The sequence below is a fragment of the Vipera ursinii genome, assembly GCF_947247035.1.
Source record: "Vipera ursinii genome assembly, chromosome: 7".
Classification (NCBI taxonomy): Eukaryota; Metazoa; Chordata; class Lepidosauria; order Squamata; family Viperidae; genus Vipera; species Vipera ursinii.
The window spans coordinates 19,514,304-19,536,834 of record NC_139521.1 but is presented as its reverse complement, the minus strand read 5'-3'; the positions used below and the strand labels follow the sequence as shown (position 1 = coordinate 19,536,834).

General features: G+C 38.1%; 1 protein-coding gene across 1 annotated transcript; it reads right to left on the bottom strand.

Annotated features, from left to right (window-relative positions):
* Nucleotides 1–7,547: 7,547 nt before the first annotated feature.
* Nucleotides 7,548–18,424, bottom strand: TMEM128 (transmembrane protein 128). Its single transcript, XM_083366906.1, has 5 exons — nucleotides 18,283–18,424; nucleotides 15,432–15,573; nucleotides 12,746–12,907; nucleotides 9,843–9,952; nucleotides 7,548–9,038 (listed from the first exon to the last, which is right to left on the bottom strand). Exons 1-4 carry the CDS (start codon nucleotides 18,371–18,373, stop codon nucleotides 9,853–9,855), a joined length of 495 nt encoding a protein of 164 aa, XP_083223032.1. The 5' UTR covers nucleotides 18,374–18,424; the 3' UTR covers nucleotides 7,548–9,038; nucleotides 9,843–9,852.
* Nucleotides 18,425–22,531: the final 4,107 nt, after the last annotated feature.

Below are 22,531 nucleotides of genomic sequence, written 5' to 3'. Positions count from 1 at the left end.
GAGTATGTGTTGGTTCTAATAATAACTTCAAGTTTTTAGTGTGCTTTAAGTATCTGAATAATTTTTTAACTCATGTCCAATGAAACTGTTTTGCCTTGCCTACGTGTCGTGATAGGAGGTTAACACTAAGTTAATAAATATAAAATATATATAAATATAAGGGCAATGTCGGGTCTAGTCCAACTACTAATATACAGCAGCGACCCAATGACTGAGCGATAAAGTGTTTGATCTTCGAACTCAGGACTTGGTTCATGTGCCAAGTTGTGAAAATCGGTTTGCATGGGTATACTCACTGTTTTAGCATCCTTCATGTTGCAGTGGTGCAATAGTTGTTCAATCTTATCTTCTTGTGTGAGACTGAACCCCTTCTGAGTTTTGACAACTTGAACACCCAAATAAGTGTTAATATATCCTAAAGACTTCAATATGAAAAACTTTTGTAAAACTTTAGCAAAAAACTCACTCATCTGCTTATTTGGACCAATATAAACAACATCATCAACAAAAACAAGAACTATCTCATACCTATTATCAGATCTTTTAGTAAACACGCATTCGTCTGTTTCGGACTTAATAAAGCCCATTGAATTTAGTTTGTCAGAAAGACATAAGTACTACATTAAACCAGACGGTTTCAGACCATAAAGACTTTTATGTAGAAACCAAGTATCCCCTTCTTGTTGTCGGAAACCTGGAGGACCTTTCACATAAATTTCTTCCTCAAGATCAGCGTGTAGATAAGCTGTTTCAACATCAAACTGGAAAACCTCTAAACCAAAGATAGTTGCAGTGGCTAAGGCGATTTTCACACTTTCAGTCTGTACTGTGGGTGAATAAGTATTTGTATAGTCCTCAGGATAATGTTTAGAGAAACCCTGGGTTACAAGTCTGGCCTTATACAACGACTCACCATTTGGCTTCTTTTTAATTCTGTGGACCCATCGAGTGCCAATAACTTTCTTGTTTGCTGGAGGGCTTGCAGGTGTAAACACTTGAAGTTTCTTTAGACTGTCTATTTCAGCCTGCATTGCCTCATACCATTTATCTTGCTCTGATTCAGGAAGATGTTTGATTTGTGTGAACTTCTCAGGAGGAAGTGTAACATTACAAATCAAAGGTAAAGGTGCTTTCGTTACTTGCCACGAATACCGTTTTGGAGGGATTACCTTTGTGGTCCTCTTGGAATGTCTTGGAACAACCATCCATTCTTCTTCCATTTCGTCCTCATCTTCATCGTCGCCAGCGGCAGCATCGGCAGCTTGCAAAGACAGAACAGTAGATTGAGAAGAACTAGTGGAAGGAACATTCACCTGTGAATCTTGATCATCAGGCTGTGTGGCATTAGCAGCAGCATCTCTAGGAAAAAAACTCCAGGATCGTTAGAATGAATCCTGGACCAGTCAGCATCTTCCTCAAAAGTAGCAGATTGTGAAATCACTATTACATGAGAAGAGTCAATGTATTTGCTCCATTTTGACTTATCAATACTCATAAATCTCATTCTTTTTGCTGCAGGACGCCCTTTCTTTCTTTGAGCTAAAGGAACCAAAAATATGGAGATGCGAGAGATCAGGCTTGTGTTCATATAACATGAAATAAGGGGTCTGATTTATTACACTACTCCAAGTACGGTTGATGATATGATTAGCATATTTAATAGCCTCACCCCAGTATGGGAGACTGAGGTTAGCATCTTCAAGTAGGCAACACATCATTGTTTGCAGAACCCCATTACACTCCATTTTCCGCCGGAGTGTAAGGAGCTGAGGTCTGGTGTAGTATGCCATTCTTACGTATCCAGTCCTGAAAACGCTGAGACATGAATTCAGCACTGCGATCACTCTGAATTCTGGTGATGCTGACTTTGTGTTGGGTATATACAAGAGCGGCAAAGTCTTTAAAGAGCTGAAAGGTGTCAGATTTTTCTCTCATAGGAAATACATATCCATTTCTAGAGTAATTATCAACACTTGTCAAGAAATATCTTTTACCACCAATTGTTGGTGTAAAAGGACCCACTATGTCAGTGTGTACCAAATCAAAAATGCGTGTTGACAGGCGTGTAGCGTGCTTTGGAATTGCTGCTGCTTTGGATTTGGATTTTTTGCAGACAGCACAATCCAAGAACACCTTATATGTATATTAAGAATGATGTAACATAATATGTATGGATGTAGTAATAAGAAATAGAATTATAAGCTTAAATATGAGAAAGTGGACACAAAGAAAAAGAGAGAGGATGTATTAAGTGCTGAAATGGGAGAAAGTTTGATTATTGAATCTACAATATTTGGAAATTATAATGAAAATAAGAATATTATACTGTATTACTAATGTGTTGATATGGAAGTGAGATAGATATGTATGTGGAACATTAGATGTTGGGGGGAATTGTGACAAAGGGAATTGGGGTCATTCAAAAATTTGGAAATGATAAATATTAAATGTTTAATTTAAATATTAATGTAAAATTAAAGCCGGGAAAATTTATAAGGTTATTGATGGTCCAAAAGATGGAATATCAAAATAAATAAGATATATAAAATCATTGATAAATCTAAGAAAACTACTAAGTAGCTGAAGGATAGAATAAGAAATATATTGATTTAGATAAGACAGTATGTATTAAAGGAAAAAAGAGAGGAAATATTGGTTGTAATAGTTGGAGAATTGTATTAATGTATATTTGTATGTAATGGAATTACTGTAACCTAGACACCACGTTGTTTTTCAAAGATATAATTGTAACATTGGAAAATTAATAAAAAGTTGTATAAAAAATTGTGGCAGCACATCAAAGAAGCAACAGGATAACTGAGAAGACAAAAGATTCTCTCGCTTTGCCCTCACTCACCAAACCAGAGTAACAATTTATACAAAACTTTTGCTTTCAGAAAACAGTCCTCAAAGTTTCCATATCATTTACAGAAGTGGCTTGCCAAAGCCTCCCTCCTAGAGCTGAACAAAATGAAACCAGCCCCAAAACACTCAGCCATCCCGCATGGCCAAGGCAGGATTTGAACTCACAGTTGTCTAGCCTTGCAGCTGTGGCTGCAATCCTGAAACCACATTGGTTCTCCATAAAGGTTTCCCTTCCTCTCCTTGGCTCCAAGGAAAAGGAAAACAAATTGAACAGACACAGTATGCAGCAATTAATCATATCTTTTGCAGTAGCAAGGAGTCTCAAAGACACATATTTATCAGATGTTAAATAAAACATCTATAGGGACGCGGTGGCTCATTGGGTTAGGACGCTGAGCTTGTCGATCAGAAGGTCGGCAGTTTGGCGGGTCGAATCCCAAGTGCCGCGTAACAGAGTGAATGCCTGTTACTCGCCCCAGCTTCTGCCAACCTAGCAGTTCGAAAGCACGTAAAAATGCAAGTAGAAAAATAGGGACCACTACCGTGGGAAGGTAACAGCGTTCCGTGCGCCTTTGGCATCTAGTCATACCGGCCACATGACCACGGAGACGTCCTGGTCATGAAACGGAGATGAGCACCAGCCCCTAGAGTTGGAAATGACTAGCACGCATGTGTGGGGGAAACTTTACCTTTACCTAAATAAAACATCATAGGATTGTTCCTTTGATGTGTATACCCTCAAATGCATTATTAGGGATAAATGCAAAGGAAAATCACTGAAGCATGCCACACATACAAAAACAAAATATCAGAGTTAGATGGGACATTAGAGGTCCTCTAGTCCAACCCCTTAATGAAACAAGAAACTGTCCATTTCAGGCCCTATCAATTTTTAACCTCCTCCCAAAAACATCCAGTAATGAAGCACCCACAGTTTCTGGAGACAATCGTCCCACTGATTCTTACAGTCAGGAAATTTTACCCAATTTCTGTTCTTTAAAAAGACAAATATACAGACAAAATCTGCTTCCCCCCTTTTTTTCTTTTTTTGTTCTTCCTCATCTCTTACTTTCCCAAGGCAGAAATTCTTGGTTTAAAAAATTAACAAACTAAAAATGTTTAAAAGGATTGCTCAAAAATTTCACCCCCCTTCAGCAGTCCTTCCACCATGGGCTTTAAACCCATTCTTCCTTCCAATGTAATGTTATATACTGTTTCTGGTGAATTACTTCACCAGGGTTCTTTAAAGTCACCTTTAAATGATCCATGTGTACCCCTCCTCTATTGCCCTCTTGGGCCCATATAAGAGCTTCCTCGCTCAAGGTCATATTTATAATTATTTCACTTTCACTCCCCATAACAATCCCCAATTTACCAATTAAGTCCCTCCTGGCCAAATTGCAGCTCCTTTCTACCAATACAAAGTTGCACCATAGTTCAGGTCCTTTTGCTACAGCCTGGGCCATATAGCAGGTTTAAATATTGTTGTTTCTACTACATATCCTCAGTTCCCTGAGCCTTAATCTATCCTTCCCCAATTTGCATTCCCGGAGATATATAGTTCAGGATAAATCTGGTGGCTCTGGAATCCACTAGGAATACCATTTTTCTCCATCGCTGATTCTGCTACTTCATTTCTTCCCTCCACAGATTCTGCCACCAATTTTCTCACAGCCACCTTTGTTGGATGGGTTGCTCCAGGCCCTTTGTCTTCTGCCCAGGACAAGGTTATAGGAAGACATATAAATAATTCCACAAAAAAGGTGCCAGACTTTGAACTACCACATCAGCAATGGACAATCCTGATTCGCACCTCAGATGGTGTCATTTAACTGCATTGATTCACTAAACTATGGCAAAAAAGGTCATAAAATGAGGCAAAAACTCACAACTGCCTTGCTTAGCAATGGAAATTTTGGGCTCAATTGTGGTTGTAAGTCAAGAACTACTTATAGATGTTACTCTGAAATCTCAAATTATTTTTTCTTCTATTCAGTTGTGGCAATTTAGTCACTGCCTGGACAAATCTGTAGTTTTCTTGGTGAGGTTTTTCAAAGATTGTTTGCAATTCCCTTCTTCCTAGGGATGTGAGAAAAAATGATGGTCCAAAGCCACTCTGCTGGCTTCATGCCCAAGATAGAACAAATGATTTCCTGGTTTCTAGCCTGATGCCTTAACCATTACACCAAACTGACTATGTGCAACTAAAACTCATCTGTCTCTACTCTTGAGATCAATATGCAGAAGCTTAGACACATTTAACATGAAAGTTGTATAAGAGTCCAGTAGGAATTGAACTGTCTTGGAGAAACTCATTTGGTTTTTCTAAAATATGTATTTTAAATTTAAAATTTCAGTACCTATAAGGTCTTTTAACAGATTTTATGAGACTTATATTATTGCATGACAGGTACTGGAAGCATTATATCTGGAATGACAGCACTGCTAAAGGAATCTGGATTTCACAGAGAGCTGAAAAACAGAACCATTGAACTGGAAACCTATTCTTAGTTTTGGTTATTGTACAGGAGGATTCCAACTGAATAGATTTAAGATTTCCAATATATCTTAGAAGAATTAATCGCATTGGATTAATTGCAGAAACTGAATTTTATGTCATAGAATTCTTCACTCATATTTGCTTGGCCAAGGTATCTGTGTGATACTTAACACAATTTTTTCTATTGTATTAGGAAAAAAATATAATCATCTGCAATTTTTTTGCTATAACACATTATGGAAAAAAGAAATTTTATGTTCCAAACTGAATACTGCCAGTAATCCAGGCCAGATAAGGCAATCTCCACATACCCCTCCCACAACCCTATCAAATATTTCTGCTGAGTTGAAGCTGTTATTTAACTGAACATGGGTGAGATACTGTGAAGGCCTTTATGCAAAAAAAGTGGAAATAAGTTTTTATTACAGTTTAAGATAGTAGAGGACAATATATAACTTCCCAGATGCTACTTGAAGTCATTGAAAACATGGCTGTATCTAAAGAAATGAGTCAGTCTAAAGCAGTTGGTTTGAATGTTGAGCTGGTTCTAAGCTAAAAACATGTCTCCAGAGTTTTCAAACAAAACATGCTTTGTTCTGTACTTGTTAACATGTGGCCATTAGTAATAGTTTTATTTTGCATGTCCCAGACTATTCAAACAATTTTCAAAATCCCAGGATAGTCAGATAGTAGCCAAGAGCAATCATGATTCTGGTATTGGCTTTGAGTAGATAAGGTGTTCTAGTGTTGATGTGGGTGTGAAAGCCTGGGAAGACTCCTGCCTTGAGCATGGGTTGGACTATTAAGAGCTCTGATGTCCTTTCCAGCCTTCTGATTCTATGTTCTATGAGCCACCAGTGTGCTGCAGCTGCCAAAAAAGCCAATGCAGACCTAGCTTCCATCAATAGAGAGATCACAAGAGTTACCAAGTGACATCAATATCACAAGTGATAATACTGTTTTATACACTAGTGATGCCACACTTGGAATAGTGTTCAGTTCTGTTCACCATGATAGAAAAAAAAGTAAAGTCCCTCATTGGAGGTTTTCAAGAACAGACTAGAGAACCATTTGTCTGGGATGGTATAAGGTCTCTTACCTTGAGCAGCAGGTGGGAATACGAGACCTCCAAGACCCCTGCCGACCCTATGATTCTATTCTACTTCATTTAAATCCAGGTTTTCTGATTTAACAGAGCCTGGCTATTCAAAATGCATGCTATTTTACGAATTTAAGCATTAAGCAGCAATAGCTTTTTCTTGCACACATCTTCAGCAAAGGGGGAACAAAGGGCAGATTTTTGTCAGACGGGCTGGTTACAAAAAATGAAAAAGCACGCTAAGCCTGCTACCACTTAGGTGAGGTGGCATCTATATGACATTGTACTTCAATTTAGTATAGAAGTCACTTTTGAAACTTTTAACATATTGCAAAAATGGAAACATATAAAGGCTGTTTTAAACAGGTTTTCAAAGTTTCCCATTTCTTCTTGACCTGATGTAAAAAATACAGCGAAGTAATCCCAATGCTTGCTATACACCTATAGCAATTGAAATATTTTTAAATGATTTGAATTTTGCTTTAACACAGTGTGGTTCTGATTTCTTCCCAGGTTTGAAATAAAAGATTTTTTGGAAGTGTCCTTATCTATCATCCAGAGGGCAGCAAATTCTCTGTTCAATTAATGGGATTGTTTTGCCTGCAGGCACTGCAGTCAGTATTAAAAACAGCCTACATTAAATCGTATCTTTTTATGTAGTATAAGAAACTACTGTTTACTCTATATATGCTTTTACATTTGCAAAACCATTAAAAAGCCTAATAAATATAGGTACAGCCATTTGAAGATTATGACTGTTCTCAATTATTGTTTCCACAAACATAAACATTTTTATAAAGTAAATACTACAAGGTTTTGTTTTGTTTTTTACATTTACTCTTTGACATCTCAGGATAATGCTGCAGAAGACTCCAAACTGAATGTGTATTAGTGGAAACAATATTGAACGCAAAAAAGGACTTTCCTTGGAATAAGGCAACTTCCTAAAGCTTGATCCTGAATAGCCAGACTAGTCTTTGAAAGTGAAGCACAGGAGAGAAGTGGTATTTTAAGTACACTAGATCCCAACAGCTAACTATCCTGTCAAGGGATTAAAATGATTTTGTTATACACATATTCTCCCAGTTGGGTTGCTGTTTAATAAAACAAACTGTATTTGTTGTCTTTCCATGAAATAAATTAAATAAAAGTAACTCATTACAATCCAATTTTTTAAAATTTCAGTTAGAACCCAAAGGCACGCAAACAATTTTATTTATAAATTACTTTTCCTTCCAAATGGAGCCTGCCACCATTTAAATTTTCTATTGCATTTTCAAGCATTCAAAGTACTGTATTTCATATCACTGGATATATATATTTCTTGGAGTAACAGAATAATAGAGTTGGAAGGGACCTTGGAGGTCTATTAATCCAACCTGATCAAGCAGAAGACCCTATACCATTCTAGATAAATGGCTGTTCTGTCTCTTCTTAAAAGCCTCCTGTGATGGAGCACCCACAACTTCTGAAGCCGGTTCACCGGTTAATTGTTCTCACATTATTTCTCCTTAGTTCTAGGTTGCTTCTCTCCTTGGTTAGTTTCCATCATTTCTTGTCTTGCCTTCTAGTGCTTTGAAAAATAGGTTGATTCCCTCTTCTTTGTGGTAGCCCCTCAGATATTAGAACACTGCTATTGTGTCACCTCTAGTCCTTCTTTTCATCAGACTAGACAAACCCAATTCCTACAACCATTCACGTTTTAACCTCCAGCCACCTAATCATCTTTGCTGTTCTTTTCTGCACTTCTTCCAGGGTTTCTACATCTTTTTTATAATATGGTGACCAAAACTGGACGCAGTATTCTAAGTCTGGTTTTACTAAGGCCTTTTTAAAGAGGCACTTATACATATATTATATATGTCAGCATTATGTTGAAAATCACTAAATATTGGGGACACTGGAATTGACTTTGATTTCACTAAAGTGATCTAATGGATTTATGGCAGAGAAGGGATCCGTGTATCTTAGACCCTGCAAAATATGTTCACCATTCTGTATAATACACATAGATGAAGAATAGAGCTTCAATTCAAATGCAATTATGCTGTTTCTATGTCAGCAATTAATATGATGTAAGTATCCTCAAACTTTAAAAACAGTTCAGAGAATATGACATGTCAATTTCATAACCATATTTTAGTTCAACTGCTTTGCTCAGTGAAGATGAGATTTTAGACAGTCCAAACTTTATTACCTGCAGGTTTGATCTTCAAATCCTGCTAGCTGGCAGTTCAGTCTGCAAACAAATGAATGGCATTTTGTTTAAACACAGCTTTTGGTTATCCTTTTTATAATGCAAATGGTTCAGTTTTGCTCAACAAGAAATGAAGAACAGAATGAGGAATAAGAATGAAGTTTGAAAATGAAGGAGACATGGCCAGGGAATCTTTATGTACTTCTAATTAAATATTCCCTTTTACAGTACTGAAGAAACTTGATGATGGTCTTGCTGATCCTTTATGTATTCTCTCTGAAGTTGAAGTGGCAGAGAGCAGGTGTTGCCCCAAACTTCAAAATGGGGAGAATGATTACATCTAGACCATTCACTCTGACATCAAGATTAGAAAGAACCTAAAACAAAACATGAGAGATTTCAGCCAAGAGATTATAAAACAATGCAACAATGAAAAGAAATCAGGAGTTTGTTAAGAACCATATCCCAGGTAGTCTCTTTCACAGATTACTATACAGATGGATCTTCCAAATCTTAAAGTCATCAAGCATTTGATGAAATACTTAAGGACATTTTGATAAGCAAAGAAGTACAGTCTGGACAATGTAACAATGAGTAAGTAATTTTCAGGTACTCAATATTAGATGAAATGGTAGGTAAAGGTAAAGGTTCCCCCGCACATGCGTGCTAGTCATTTCCAACTCTAGGGGCCGGTGCTCATCTCTGTTTCAAAGCCGAAGAGCCAGCGCTTGTCTGAGGACGTCTCCGTGGTCATGTGGCTGGCATGACTAGACACCAAAGGCTGGTACCTTCCCACCGCAGTGGTGTCTATTTTTCTACTTGCATTTTTACATTTTTACAGTTGCTTTCGAACTGCTAGGTTGGCAGAAGCTGGGACGAGGAATGACAATTAAATCTGCAGATGATATACTTAAGTTCTGCTTAAGTTTTTCAAGTTCAGCTAAGATCAATCAGCTATCAGGAGCTTTGGTGCTGATAGTAGTACTTCACACTGAGTGATGCAGCTACCAAAAAAGACAACAAAGTTCCACAAAAGACAGCTTCCAAACCACAGAAAGTAATAGTTCCATTTTATTTTGCTTTGATCAGTCTTGGAACATGAGTTCCAAGACTACAATTGTTTGAAAATGAAGAGATTTGGTCATTCAGAGAAACAGAGTTAAGCATCCATACAGTCTTACCGTGCAAGGTCTAGCCCAAAAGGGACACAAGCATAACTATACCCATAAACTGGATGAAGAGCACCAGAGGTGTCAGAAATGACCACACAGGCCATAAGGAAATGTTAAAACTGGGAATGAAAAAAAAGAATGATCAATTTTAGTTTAATATTAGCAATTTTACATGTAGTTTATCATACTTATGCTTAATCTATTATTTAAAAAGTCTCATTTATCTTGAAACATTTTCCAGTAAACTATTCATAAATATATGTTGATACACAGAAACACAAATATCTCTCTTTACTCTCACTAAGTCTCTTACCCTTTTCTCTGGATAGTATTCTAAATTTAAATAAATCCAAACTTACAAATAGAACCATGATAAATACAGGCTGTCTTCACTGACCGTAATAGGGACTGGCAACTCTATCACTAAGGGTCACAGTCATCAAGTACATCACAACTGTGATGACTTAACATCAGCTGTCAAGATAATTAAATGAATTGCCATGGTTCATTAAACACATTACATGACGACAATTCATACTGCTGGCTTCCCCATTGACTTTGCATGTGGAAGCACCTCTGAAATTCGCAAACTGTGATCACATGGTCACAGGATACTGCAACTGTCATAGTGTGATATGATTGCCAAGTGGCCAAATTGAGATTACATGACTGACCAAGGGGATTCTGCAATAGCTACAATTATGAAGATTCATCATAGCTATGAATGATCACTGAACGAATACTTGGTAAACAAGGACTATCTGTAATGGGTAAACATGTCTGTGCACTCTGAAAGTAGCTAGCAATTCATAAACTTTGTTCTTGAGATAATACAAATATAAATTTGTAGTTTAAAATATTACTTCATAAGATACATCAAGGAATTAAGCTTATATTAGACTTCTCCATCACTGCATGTCAGGGAATGTACACATCTGTCATTGATGATTGCATAGATGTTCAATTTATATTTCTGCATATGGTAACATTCTGGGTAGGGGATGGTCAAACAGCAAGGCACAGAACAGGAAGCAGGATCAACCAATCAGCATGCTGGATGCATACCTCCTTAGAATGTGCAACTGGAATTGTGAAAGTGTGCGCGTGGCCCATCTGCAGCCACCTGCAACCTCCACTTACCCATCAATCCCTTTGCAGTGTAGGTAAGAGGTGATGCCGACACACAGTTGCAGCAACTTAAATCAAGTTTTAGACTACACTGGTATTTAGGAAACATATGTAATATAAATTAACATCTAATTTAAACCAATGATTTAAAACCATCCCTTTTTCCTAGGTTATTTATAATCAATCTAGTTGAGAGCCAGTTTGGTCTAGGAATTAAGGCACCAGGCTAGATTCCAGAAGATGGTGAGTTCTATTTGCCAGACTGAGGCATGAAAGCCAGCTGGGTGACTTTGGGCTAGTCCCTCCCTCTTAGCCCATGACGTCAGGCTTGGGCAACAAGTGGGATGAGCAATTCCTATCACAACCAACGGAGCAACAATCAGTTGATCTGAGAAAAGTGGACCCTGCATTTGCTGGAAAATGCGAGGAAGAAAAAACGTATAATCACTCGTTTGTTTCACAGCAACACTATTAAGAAACAAGGGCAAGTACAATTACACCTATCTTTTACCCAGGGTGAATCTAGTTACAGCATGAAATGGCCCATTTTCAGAACTTTGAACAAGTTTCTGTATTCTTCCCTCACCTATTTCATGTACAATGAACCAATGCAATGTAATTGCAATTGGACAATGCAAAGTCACTCTTTATTTTTAATAAAAAGAGTGAACCAAGTACCCTTTTAATTAAATTAAACACTTTGGAAGCAATGCCAATCTGTCAATATGGCATACATTAAAATATGTTTTATTAAAGAAAAAAGCTTTATGGAATATGGATGACCTGCTATGAATATCCATGGATGTCTCATGGACCTGTATGGCTTCCAGATAGTTCCTGGGGAATGCCCCAAGTGAGTCAAGTGTGGAACAAGACTGCTTCTGAACAGCCTCATTCTGCTGACTCAACCTAGCAGGTTCTGAGGAGCCACAAGAAGTGAAACAACAGAAACACCTAGAATAGCAGTGGACAAAGAAAAAATATTCTATGTTCAACCCACTGGAATTAGCTTAACGGTGCAATTTAAAGTGCTGGCTTTAACACATAAAGAGCTTTATGGCTTGCTACTGAGGTACCTCTAGGGCCACAGAACTGGCCAACCTTTTGGGCTATCTGGAGAGAAACTGCTCCTAGTGCTGTACTGTAGGGAGGTTTGGTCAGGAGGGATGACAGCTTCTTGATAGCAGCAGGGTTCTGTGGAATAGCTTTCATGTGGAAATCAGTATGATCCCTTCCTAACTGCATTCAGAAAGTTGCTGAAAACAGCAAGCTCTGGAAGGTAGTGGTATTAGATCCATCCCTGGTGTTTTGAGTTACTTTATTCTTAAGTTACATTATTATATTATTATATTGTTTTAATTTTATGCTGATTTTATTCCTATTGGGGATTTTTAACTGTTTTTTCTATATTGTGCTAACCATTGAGAGTTGTTTGATTGCAGTGATGGAAATATATTTTTCTCTATACCAATTTTAATCCCTTTATCTAAGTTAGTAACTTAGGAGGCTCCAGTTCATTCTTTAACAAATCTATAGCTTCATCAGGACCAAAAGTCTCAATAACACATGATGAAGCTAAATAAATGGTTCTGAAACATCCTGAACTAAATTAAACATGTTAAATGTTACACAAGCTTTAAAAACTGCTTCAAGAGAGCTGAAGATAACATATAGAACAGCATTACAATAAACTGATTTTATTGTCTCCTCTCAATTGTTTTAACAGTTACCTTTAACTCAATCTCTCCATTAATATCAGTTTGTTCTATGACTGGTCAACTTACCTAACTGCTGCAGCAATAAAGCAAGCAGTTGTGATTGGAACGAGAGTGGGATAGCTAGTTTCATAGTCTGCAATTCCATGATACCATTCGAGATATATGATGCAGTAAAATGCCACTGACAGACTGACTGCTAATAAACAGCTGCCAAGAACAAACCACCCACTGCAAGACAGAGGAAAGGAAAGCTGAGTAAGTACCACAATAAGCTAGCTGATCTTGTATTAAGCATACATCAATGTTATAAACATTGGCTCAATTAGGAGGCTCATCCAGATCAGAACTATTCTTAATTAGCTGAGAAAGACACAAGCTTTACCAGGCTTGTGTCTTTATGGTGCTTCAGATGTCAACTAGTTAAGACAGGGGTCTTCAAACTTGGCCCTTTTATGACTTGTGGAGTTCAACTCCCCCATCCCCCCCGACCCTCCCCTCCCCAGCTCCCCCCTCCCTCTTCCCTCCCCGTACCTCCCCCCCACCCTCCTCCCCCCCCGGACTTCCCAGAGCTAATTACAAGGTATATATATATAAAAACAATCATAAGCAACCATATACTAACAACCATAAATTCTAAAATCCATCACCCTCTAACTTGTATAAGAACAAACAAAACTTAACATTATTAAATATATATAAAAAAGAAAATTGGAAAAGAAAAGAAAAAACACGAAAGAAGACTTATTCAAATGCTAGATAAAACTTCTTAACCCTATACTTATTCTGGATAAACTCAATCCACTTTCTCCATTCCATAATATAACGTTCTTGCGAGTGATCTTTCAAATAAGCCGATATCTTCGCCATCTCTGCCAGGTCGGAAACCTTTAAAGTCCATTCTTCTATGGTCGGCAGCTCCTCTTTCTTCCAATATTGTCCTATCAAAAGTCTTGCTGCCGTAATTAAATTCAGCATCAACTTAGAGTCCACCACTGTAGCATCAACAATTATTCCCAACAAAAAAAATTGCGGACAAAACTTTATCCTTCTTTTAAAAATCTTCTGTATATTCCACCAGATTTTAATCCAAAAGGCCTTAACCTTTTTACATGTCCACCATATGTGAAAATATGTTGCATCTTCAGCCCCGCACCTCCAACACTTAGGCTGATAATTCGGGTACATACTTGCAAGTTTTTTAGGATCTAAATGCCATCTATAAAACATCTTATAAAAATTCTCTCTTAAGTTTTGAGCTTGAGTAAATTTCACATTCCTCACCCAAATCTTCTCCCACATATCCATAGTAATAACTTCCTGGATATTTTGGGCCCATTTTATCATACAGTCCTTAACAAGCTCTGTTTCTGAATCAATCTCAATCAGTGCAAGATATATCCGTTTAATGTGTGCAGGTCCCTGATGTCTAATTTGCTTTATCAAATTTTCATCAATCGTTGCAAATCCAATTTTCTGGTCTTCTTTCCACCTGGCCCGTAGCTGAGTATATTGAAACCATGTTTGTACAACCTTCTCTTCTCGCAAGAAGCTATATGATTTCAAACACCAAACATTCCTTTCTAAACTTAAAATTTCCTTGTAGGTAGTCTCATCGTGTTTGAAACCAGCATGTATATTTTCTATTGCGTGTTTTGGAATTGCCCACAATGGTATCTTACAACTTAGCTTATGTCTATACTTCTTCCAAACTCTCAGCAATGCCTGTCTTAGAATATGCGTCCTAAACACGGTACCTACCTTCCTATCATACAACAAATATGCATGCCAGCCAAACAACAAATCATGGCCCTCAAGATTTAATAACCTCGATTGCGTCAAGTTAATCCAATCACTTATTCCTACTAATGCAGCAGCTTCATAATATAATTTGAAATTAGGCAATTTAAGGCCACCTCTCTCACGAATATCCTGCATAATCTTAAGTTTAACTCGTGGCTTTTTCCCTGCCCACACAAATTTATTGATACCACGCTGCCAGATATTTTACTTTCATTTGTTCTCTAATCCATGTGCTGGTCTTTCTATCTTGTACTGTGATACCAAGCATGTATCTTTTCCATAGCTCTTTGCACCACTCAAAGCTTTGGTATCAATTGTGAGGTTAGTGTCCATGTTTCACTGACATATGTTAGAACAGGTAGCACACAATGATCGAAAACTTTCCTCTTCAGGGGAGATTACACTTAGCTTGCTGAATATCTGCCAACCATGTTTAACATGGCATTCAATTTCCTATTATATCACCTTCCACTGAGATCTGTTGACAAGGTATAGATAGTGGTTTACTATGTCTTTATTTGGTGAATTTATTAAACATGATCTGGCTGTTTTTCAGGTTTATTTTTAAGGCAAATGGTTCTCCTGATTTATGCAGCTCTGTCTTTGTAACTCTTCTGGGTTTTGTGAGAATATATGTTTTATGTGTTTTATATAATTATCGTTATATCTATATAATAAACAAAATCATTTAAATAAGTCTTCTTGGCTAGTTTCCTATCCCAACTACTTCAGTTATTATCCTCTATGAAAACTTTGCAATAGATAGGAATACTGAGTTATCATTCAAACGATTTTAGAATAAGAAATTTATTTTCTCAAATGGTAACATGCATTACCATACTGAGGGGTGACAGGACCTACAAATAATTTGAATAATTATTTTTTTCCAAACTAAAATGTAAACTGGTCAAATAAAGTAACAACTTTTATTTGTATAGAAACAGATCTTTACCTTTCTTTTTGAATAATTTCCTTAACAGTTTTAAAAAATTCAACATAATATGTAATAGCTATTGATGACAATATCCAAAATGCAGAATGAATGTTAAGCCTAGGAAGAGGCTTATCCTTTTTCTCCATGCTTGTACCTGGAGCTGTAAAAATAAAGCCACCGTTATTCTATAAAATGCAGTAGCTGAAGTCTAATATTAATAAATAAAACAAAGCACTTTTGTCATTTCACTCTTAGTTACAATTTACTAAACCTGAACAGATTCTTCTCAAGGCTCCATGGCTTTCTTATATGCCTGTTAGAAAGTATATCCTGTGAGCACACAGCAGGATTCCAGACGAAGATTCAGCATGGCTGTACCAGGAAGCAGTAGAAACTTGTCTGAAGAAAAGGGATAACACTACAAAAAGAAACTACTTCCAAAGCCCATCCAACAACCCTTTTCTAACCAAATAATCTGTAAAATGTTTCTATCAAGAAATTGTCATTATTTCTTGAAAATCAGTAAAAATATAAAATGACAAAAAATACTAGTAAACTGTATTTTCAGTTTATAGTTTCATTCCACCAGTTAGTTTAGTTTCTATGATACAATGCCGTGCGAAAGAAATGCTACTCAATACTCTTAGACCCCACTAAACATTAAAGTAGCATATCTGTCTGCATAAAAGCTATGAGAGCCAATTCAAACCATGAGATCTGCTATCTTACATTTAATCTACGTTCCAGCAGTGCATATAAAATTACTGGTGGTACAATTCCTAAGATATTTTATCTCAACAACGGTATAATAGAGTTGGAAGGGACCTTGGAGGTCTTCTAGTCTAATCCCCTGCTCAACAAGACATACCATTTCAGACAAATAGTTGTTCAATCTCAAAAATCTCCAGTGATGGCACACCCACAACTTCTGAAGGTAAGCTGTTCCACTGATTGTTCTCACTGTCAGGAAATTTATTTCTAGGTTGGTTCTCTCCTTGATTGGTTTCCATTCACTGCTTCTTTTCCTACCTTCTCCACATGTTTTAAGCCTCCAGTCCCCTAATCATCTTCATTGCTCTTCTCTGTAGTCTTTCTAGACTCTTAATATCTTTTTTATATTGTGGCCACCAAAACTGGATGAAATATTCCAAGTTTTGTCTTACCAAGGCAATAAGTCTTATAAAGCAGTACTAACACTTCTCATGGTCTTGGTGCTGTCCCTCTATTAATGCAGCCTAGGACCGCACAGGCTTTTTTAGCGGCTGCAGCACACTGTTAGCTCATACTTAAGTGATTGTCCACTAGGACTTCTATTCCATACCTGTGCATTTGGTTTTTCTTGCCTAGAGAAAACAGAAATAATTTGCCCTAATTCTACAAATCAATGTATTGTTCAGCCATAACAAAACCAAACCAATACTGTGCTGTTTGTACAGTAATGTACAATGAAAACATATATTTGATCTGTATAGTAATATATATAATCTGGCCCATCTGATCCTGTCTGGCTGGGTTGGCATGTTTTGGGTTTCTTTGTTCATGCTGTTAATATGATCAATACAAACGCCCCTCTTTATTTTCCTTGTTTCTGTTTGGTGTGGGAAGTCAGCCCCCCTCCCTCAGAGATAGAAATACTTTTTTCAGAATATTAAAAGGAAGAATATATTTCCCCAAAGGATTTTAAAGGCAGAATCCCCCCCCCAATTATCTGCCCCAAACAGAAACCAGGTCTGTAGAAATGCAGATGTCATAAGCTTGTCAGAAAGATTGGAGTCAGGAAGCTGGGAAGATAAAGATCCCTAGAATCAACAATCTCTCAATTCAACAGTCATCAGCTACAGCCCCAAGGAAGCAGGGTATGACCTTTGGGACATAATAGGATTAACCAACCACCATCAGAATACCAAAAAGGCACACTCAGACTCAGGTCAAAATTCTTGCCACAGGAACAACTCCAAACAAAAGCCCAAGAAGGTATAAAAACTCACTCCCTACTACATGTGGTCAGTTTTTCCCAGAGCCATCTTTCTGTCTGGCTCTCCTCTTCTTACAACCTTCTTTCTAAAGCAGTCTCCATTTTGATTATTCCCAGCTTGGACTGGACCCTGATGACGATTTTTCTTTGCCATTTCTGCTTCTTTTTATTACTGTTATCTGCTCTTTTATGCTCTTATTTTTTTTTCCACCTTTTGTAAGTTGCTGGGAATTCGGCAGTCTATGAATTGAATAAACAAATGCAATTGTTACTTTGATATCAAATTCAGCTAAAAGGAGTTAGTGAAGTACAGGATACCGGGAGCCCGCCGTTTCCTGGGGACCTTCAGAGTCATTTTTGCCAGTCACCTCACGATTGGATTACCATGGCACTTCGCGGTTTGACTACCGCATACTGCTCTACCACCGCCCAGAGGCATGGGGTGGGGTGGGGAGGGGGAAGCATCAAGTCCGTTGCCTCTCGAGCTGCCAGGAACCTCCTAGGCTCGCTTCCAGGGGCTTGTCATCGCCCGGAAAACCTTCCGAGACAGGGCCTGGTTCCCTAAGGAAGCTCCTACGTCCAGCCGTCTTCCCTTCCTGACTCGGTCTACCACTATAGGGAGCGGATGCCCGGCCGATGGCTACCGATAAGTGGCTTCGGGGTCATCCTGAATTATCGTCCCCAGGAGTATTTGTCAGCGCCCGAATAGGAACTGCTGCTCGCGCCTCCCGTGCAGGCAGGCCGCATCCATCTAGAAAGCCTCCCTGTCCCCAAGTCAGGGCATTTCCGAGTAGAGCAGGGTAGAAGTTGAGGGGACTCTGCAGCCGCTGCAGGAGACGGCGAAACCCCTCGGTTCGTGCATCCGTCCGCTTCTTCGATTCAGCAAACACCTACCCGCTGTCCTGCTGTCCTGTCCCGGTCCGCGGCCGCTTCGTAGCCCCCGCCGGCGGCGGACCAACACCTCTACTTCGGCACCGTCCAACATCTAGGAGCCGGAGAAAGGAGGGCGGCGGAAGTGACCTGACCGGAAGCCAAGAGCGCCATCCCCCTTCTGTCGTTGTGTCGGAATGGGGTTGCTCGGAATTGTCAATAAGAAAGGCAGTTCCGACGCGACAGGAGCCGCCCAAGGTGCATCTCTCAGGCCTCGGCCCCTGGCGAATGGAGTTCCCGGGGTCCGCCAGCAGAAAGAGGCGTCCTTAGGGAAGTAGACCTGGAGAGCTGATGTATTTCTGTGTAGGGCTAGGAATCCCTATGATAAGGATATGTTGTTAGTTCTTTATGTAATATACTTAAACATTTTAAAGTATTTTATGTTGTGTATACTGCATGTTTTGTACTTTGCGGTGAGCCGGTCGCAAGATAGGGAATGCAGAAAAGCATAAAAGCAGACCGTTTTCACACAATCAGCATATAAAAACCTCAGTTTTGAAGTAGACGTGCTCATTGATCAACAATTTTTTCTTTACTAGGGATTACCTTAAAATGGTGGAGTATCTTTATTGTGTAGTGGGTTTTTGGCCGCATGGTCAGACAACAGACAAAGGATTCAGCATGGCAGCTCTTTATTGGTGGTAGTACTGAATAGAACAAAGGGGTTACCTGTATCCCTTTTATACCTGGCCGGTGCACTGGCAGCCAATCCCTTATTTGGGTTTTCCCGCCGGGCGTGTGCCAGCCAATCCTGTTACAACACAGCGCCACTCGATGGTCACAATGAATTGCTGCTTGTATTTTTATTATCCCCATACATAACAATCTTTTTTTTATTAAAAAGTTTTATAAAAGTTACAATACAAACTCACCCCCAAACCACCACCCCTCCCCCTCCCCCACTTCCCAGAACTGAATACAGGGTTACAAAAATAACAATCAAAATCTAAATAACATTAACCAACTATATATGTAACCAAGTTCCTAACTCCCCTTTAACATGAACACAAACAAGATAAAAGTAAACAAAATAATAAGAAGAAGAACATAAAAACAAGATAATATCCATATTATTAAACAATACTAATAATAATAATAATAATAAAATATAATAAAAACTAATAAAAATACCATAAAAACATACTAATATTAATATCATTCTATAATTCATTCATAAGCTAGATGAAACTTTTTAGTCCCATATTTGTTCTGAATATAATCTATCCATGTTCTCCAGACCGAAATATATCTTTCTTGTGAATGATCCTTCAAATAAGCAGAAATCTTAGACATTTCTGCTAAATTTGACACCTTAAGTGACCAATCTTCTATAGTAGGCAAGCTATCTTTCTTCCAATATTGACCTACCAAGAGCCTTGCTGCTGTTATCAAATTCAACATCAAATTTGTTTCTTTAGTATCACAATCTATAACAATACCCAATAAAAACAATTGTGTAGAAAATTTTATCTTTCTCTTAAAAATCTTTTGAATATTCCACCAAATTTTAATCCAAAAAGCTTTAACATTTCTACAAGTCCACCATATATGATAATAGGTAGCATCCAAACTACCACATCTCCAACATTTGGGCTGTAAGTTAGGATACATGCAGGACAATTTTTTGGGATCCAAATGCCACCTATAAAACATTTTATAAAAGTTTTCTCTTAAAGTTTGAGCCTGGGTAAATTTCACATTTCTAACCCAAATTATCTCCCATGTATCCAATGAAATTGATTCTTGAATATTTTGAGCCCACTTTATCATACAATCTTTAACTAATTCTGTTTCAGAATCCAATTCTATTAAAGCATTATATATTCTCTTTATATGCGCTCAGTTTTGATCTTTAATTTGTTTTACCAAATTTTCATCAGTTAATGTAATACTAATTTTCTGATCTATCTTCCACCTCGTTTGCAATTGAGTATATTGAAAATAAGACTGTATGATATTTTCTTGTTTTAACTCACCTAATGATTTTAATTGCCAACCATTCCCTATCCATCTAAGTAATTCCTTATATGAAGTCATATCCAAGCTCACACCCACAGATACACCCTCTATTGCATAACAATCTTAATATACATAACAATCTTGGAAAAAAATCACTGAGGTCATCTATTGAGATTATTTCTCATCCCACAATAGTATGCTCTTGTGGAAAGAATCCAGAGAAAGAAATATTTTGGGAAATATTAAAAAGGCAGAATATATTTTTCCCAAAGGATTTTAAAGGCAGAAACAACCCCCTCCCCCATTCTCTCCATCCCAAACAGAAAACAAGTCTGCAGAAATGCAGATGTCACAATCTGGTCAGAAAGATTGGAGCCAGAAAGCTTGGATTTGAAAGAAAGATCCATAGAATCAACAATCCCTCACACCAAAAATCCAAAAGGCATCAGCCACAGCCACAGGGAAGCAGGATATGACCTTTGAAACATAATAGGATTAACCAACCACCATCAGAATACCAGAAAGGCACACTCAGACTCAGGTCAAAATTCTTGCCACAGGAACAATTCCAAACAAAAGTGGGACAAGGTATAAAAATCTGACATGTGGTCAGTTTTTCCACAGCCATCTTTTTGTTTGGCTCTCCTCTTCAATAAACTGCAACCTTCTTTCTAAAGCAGTCTCCATTTTGAGTATTCCCTGATGATTTTTCTTTCAACACTCAAAATTAATGTTTATATTTCCTTAGTCAAAAGTTTAACCTACGTTACTATATTTAGTTTTTCCCTGTTTATTTATTCCCTAATCTTTTTTACTTTTTTCTAAATCTTAAAGCTCAGAAAAAGTTAACATACATAATTTCTTTTACTTAGCTTTTCAGGGAATGTTGTTATTTTCACCTTCTAATTGGGCCTACTTTCCACAGTTACACGCACACACACACACACACACACACACACACAAACTTCTGAAGGAGGAACTAGGGACTAGGGACCATGTGGAAAGTGAAAGCTAAAGTAGTCTCAGTGGTGGTAGGAGATTTTGGCTATGACTTGTAAGCTGGGGAGAGTAGCTCCAAAGATCCCAGGATCAACATCAGAGCTCTGTTCCGGTTTTGACATTGCGGAGATGCAGATGCAGGAAGACGGGGTTCTGTCTTTCGCATTTGATTTTGCCCTGCTGGGGGACCCTAGAAAGGGTCGAAAGTCGTCCTGTAGAAGTGGAAAGCAAGGAGGGGCCCGTTGATTGCAGTGGTGGCCGACAGGCCTCCTGTTTGATCCAAGGAAGCCCTCCAAACCAGTGGGGGGAAACATTGGCTACATTCGTGTAGGCACTCAGAAGCTGCTGTCAACAGAACACAATAAACACTATCAAGCAATCTTTCAGCAACATGGATGAAACTGGGTCAGACCTGAGCCTCTCTTTATGACTTTACAACCTCTTCCTGAAAATCTGCCCAAAGCACTCCCCCCAATGAGGAGGGAAAGGGAATTTCCGCTCCATTACTTCAGGAAAAGAAAAGCAGTGAATTAATTACTTGAGGAAAAAGGAGAAACCTACATATATAATTTTTTTTGGCTTGCTAACAAAGAATAAAGGGAGACCGATATGATCATTTCAAACTTATTTGTTCTTATCAGTCAGCCATACCCTTCTGAGATTCGAACCTGGGCCGACTGCATCTTAAGCAGTTGTTTTAACCCCTAGGCCACAGGCTCTCTGTCTCTCTCTTTGTTAGCTGAGAAGCAAGGAAGATATGTGTTAAATGTTTGTTAAGCATTCAGAATACACTTGCTTAGTCCCAGACAAGGGACAAATCTTATTTTTTGTTTTAGCCTAGCCCAAGGCCATCTACAGGAAGTAGCCACAGCAGTGGCAGCTCATATTTGTGTAATACTTTTTTTTTTGCTTGCTAACAAAGAATAAAGGAAGACCGATATGATCATTTTAAACTTATTTGTTCTCATCAGTCATCCATACTCTTCTGAGATTCGAACCTGGGCCGACTGCGTCTTAAGCAGTTGTTTTAACCCCTAGGCCACAGGCTCTCTCTCTCTCTCTTTGTTAGCTGAGAAGCAAGAAAGATATGTGTTAAATGTTTGTTAGCATTCAGAATACACTTGCTTAGTCAATAAGATTTGTCCCGTGTCTGGGACTAAGCAAGTGTATTCTGAATGCTTAACAAACATTTAACATATATACATATACATATACATATACATATACATATACATATACATATACATATACATAT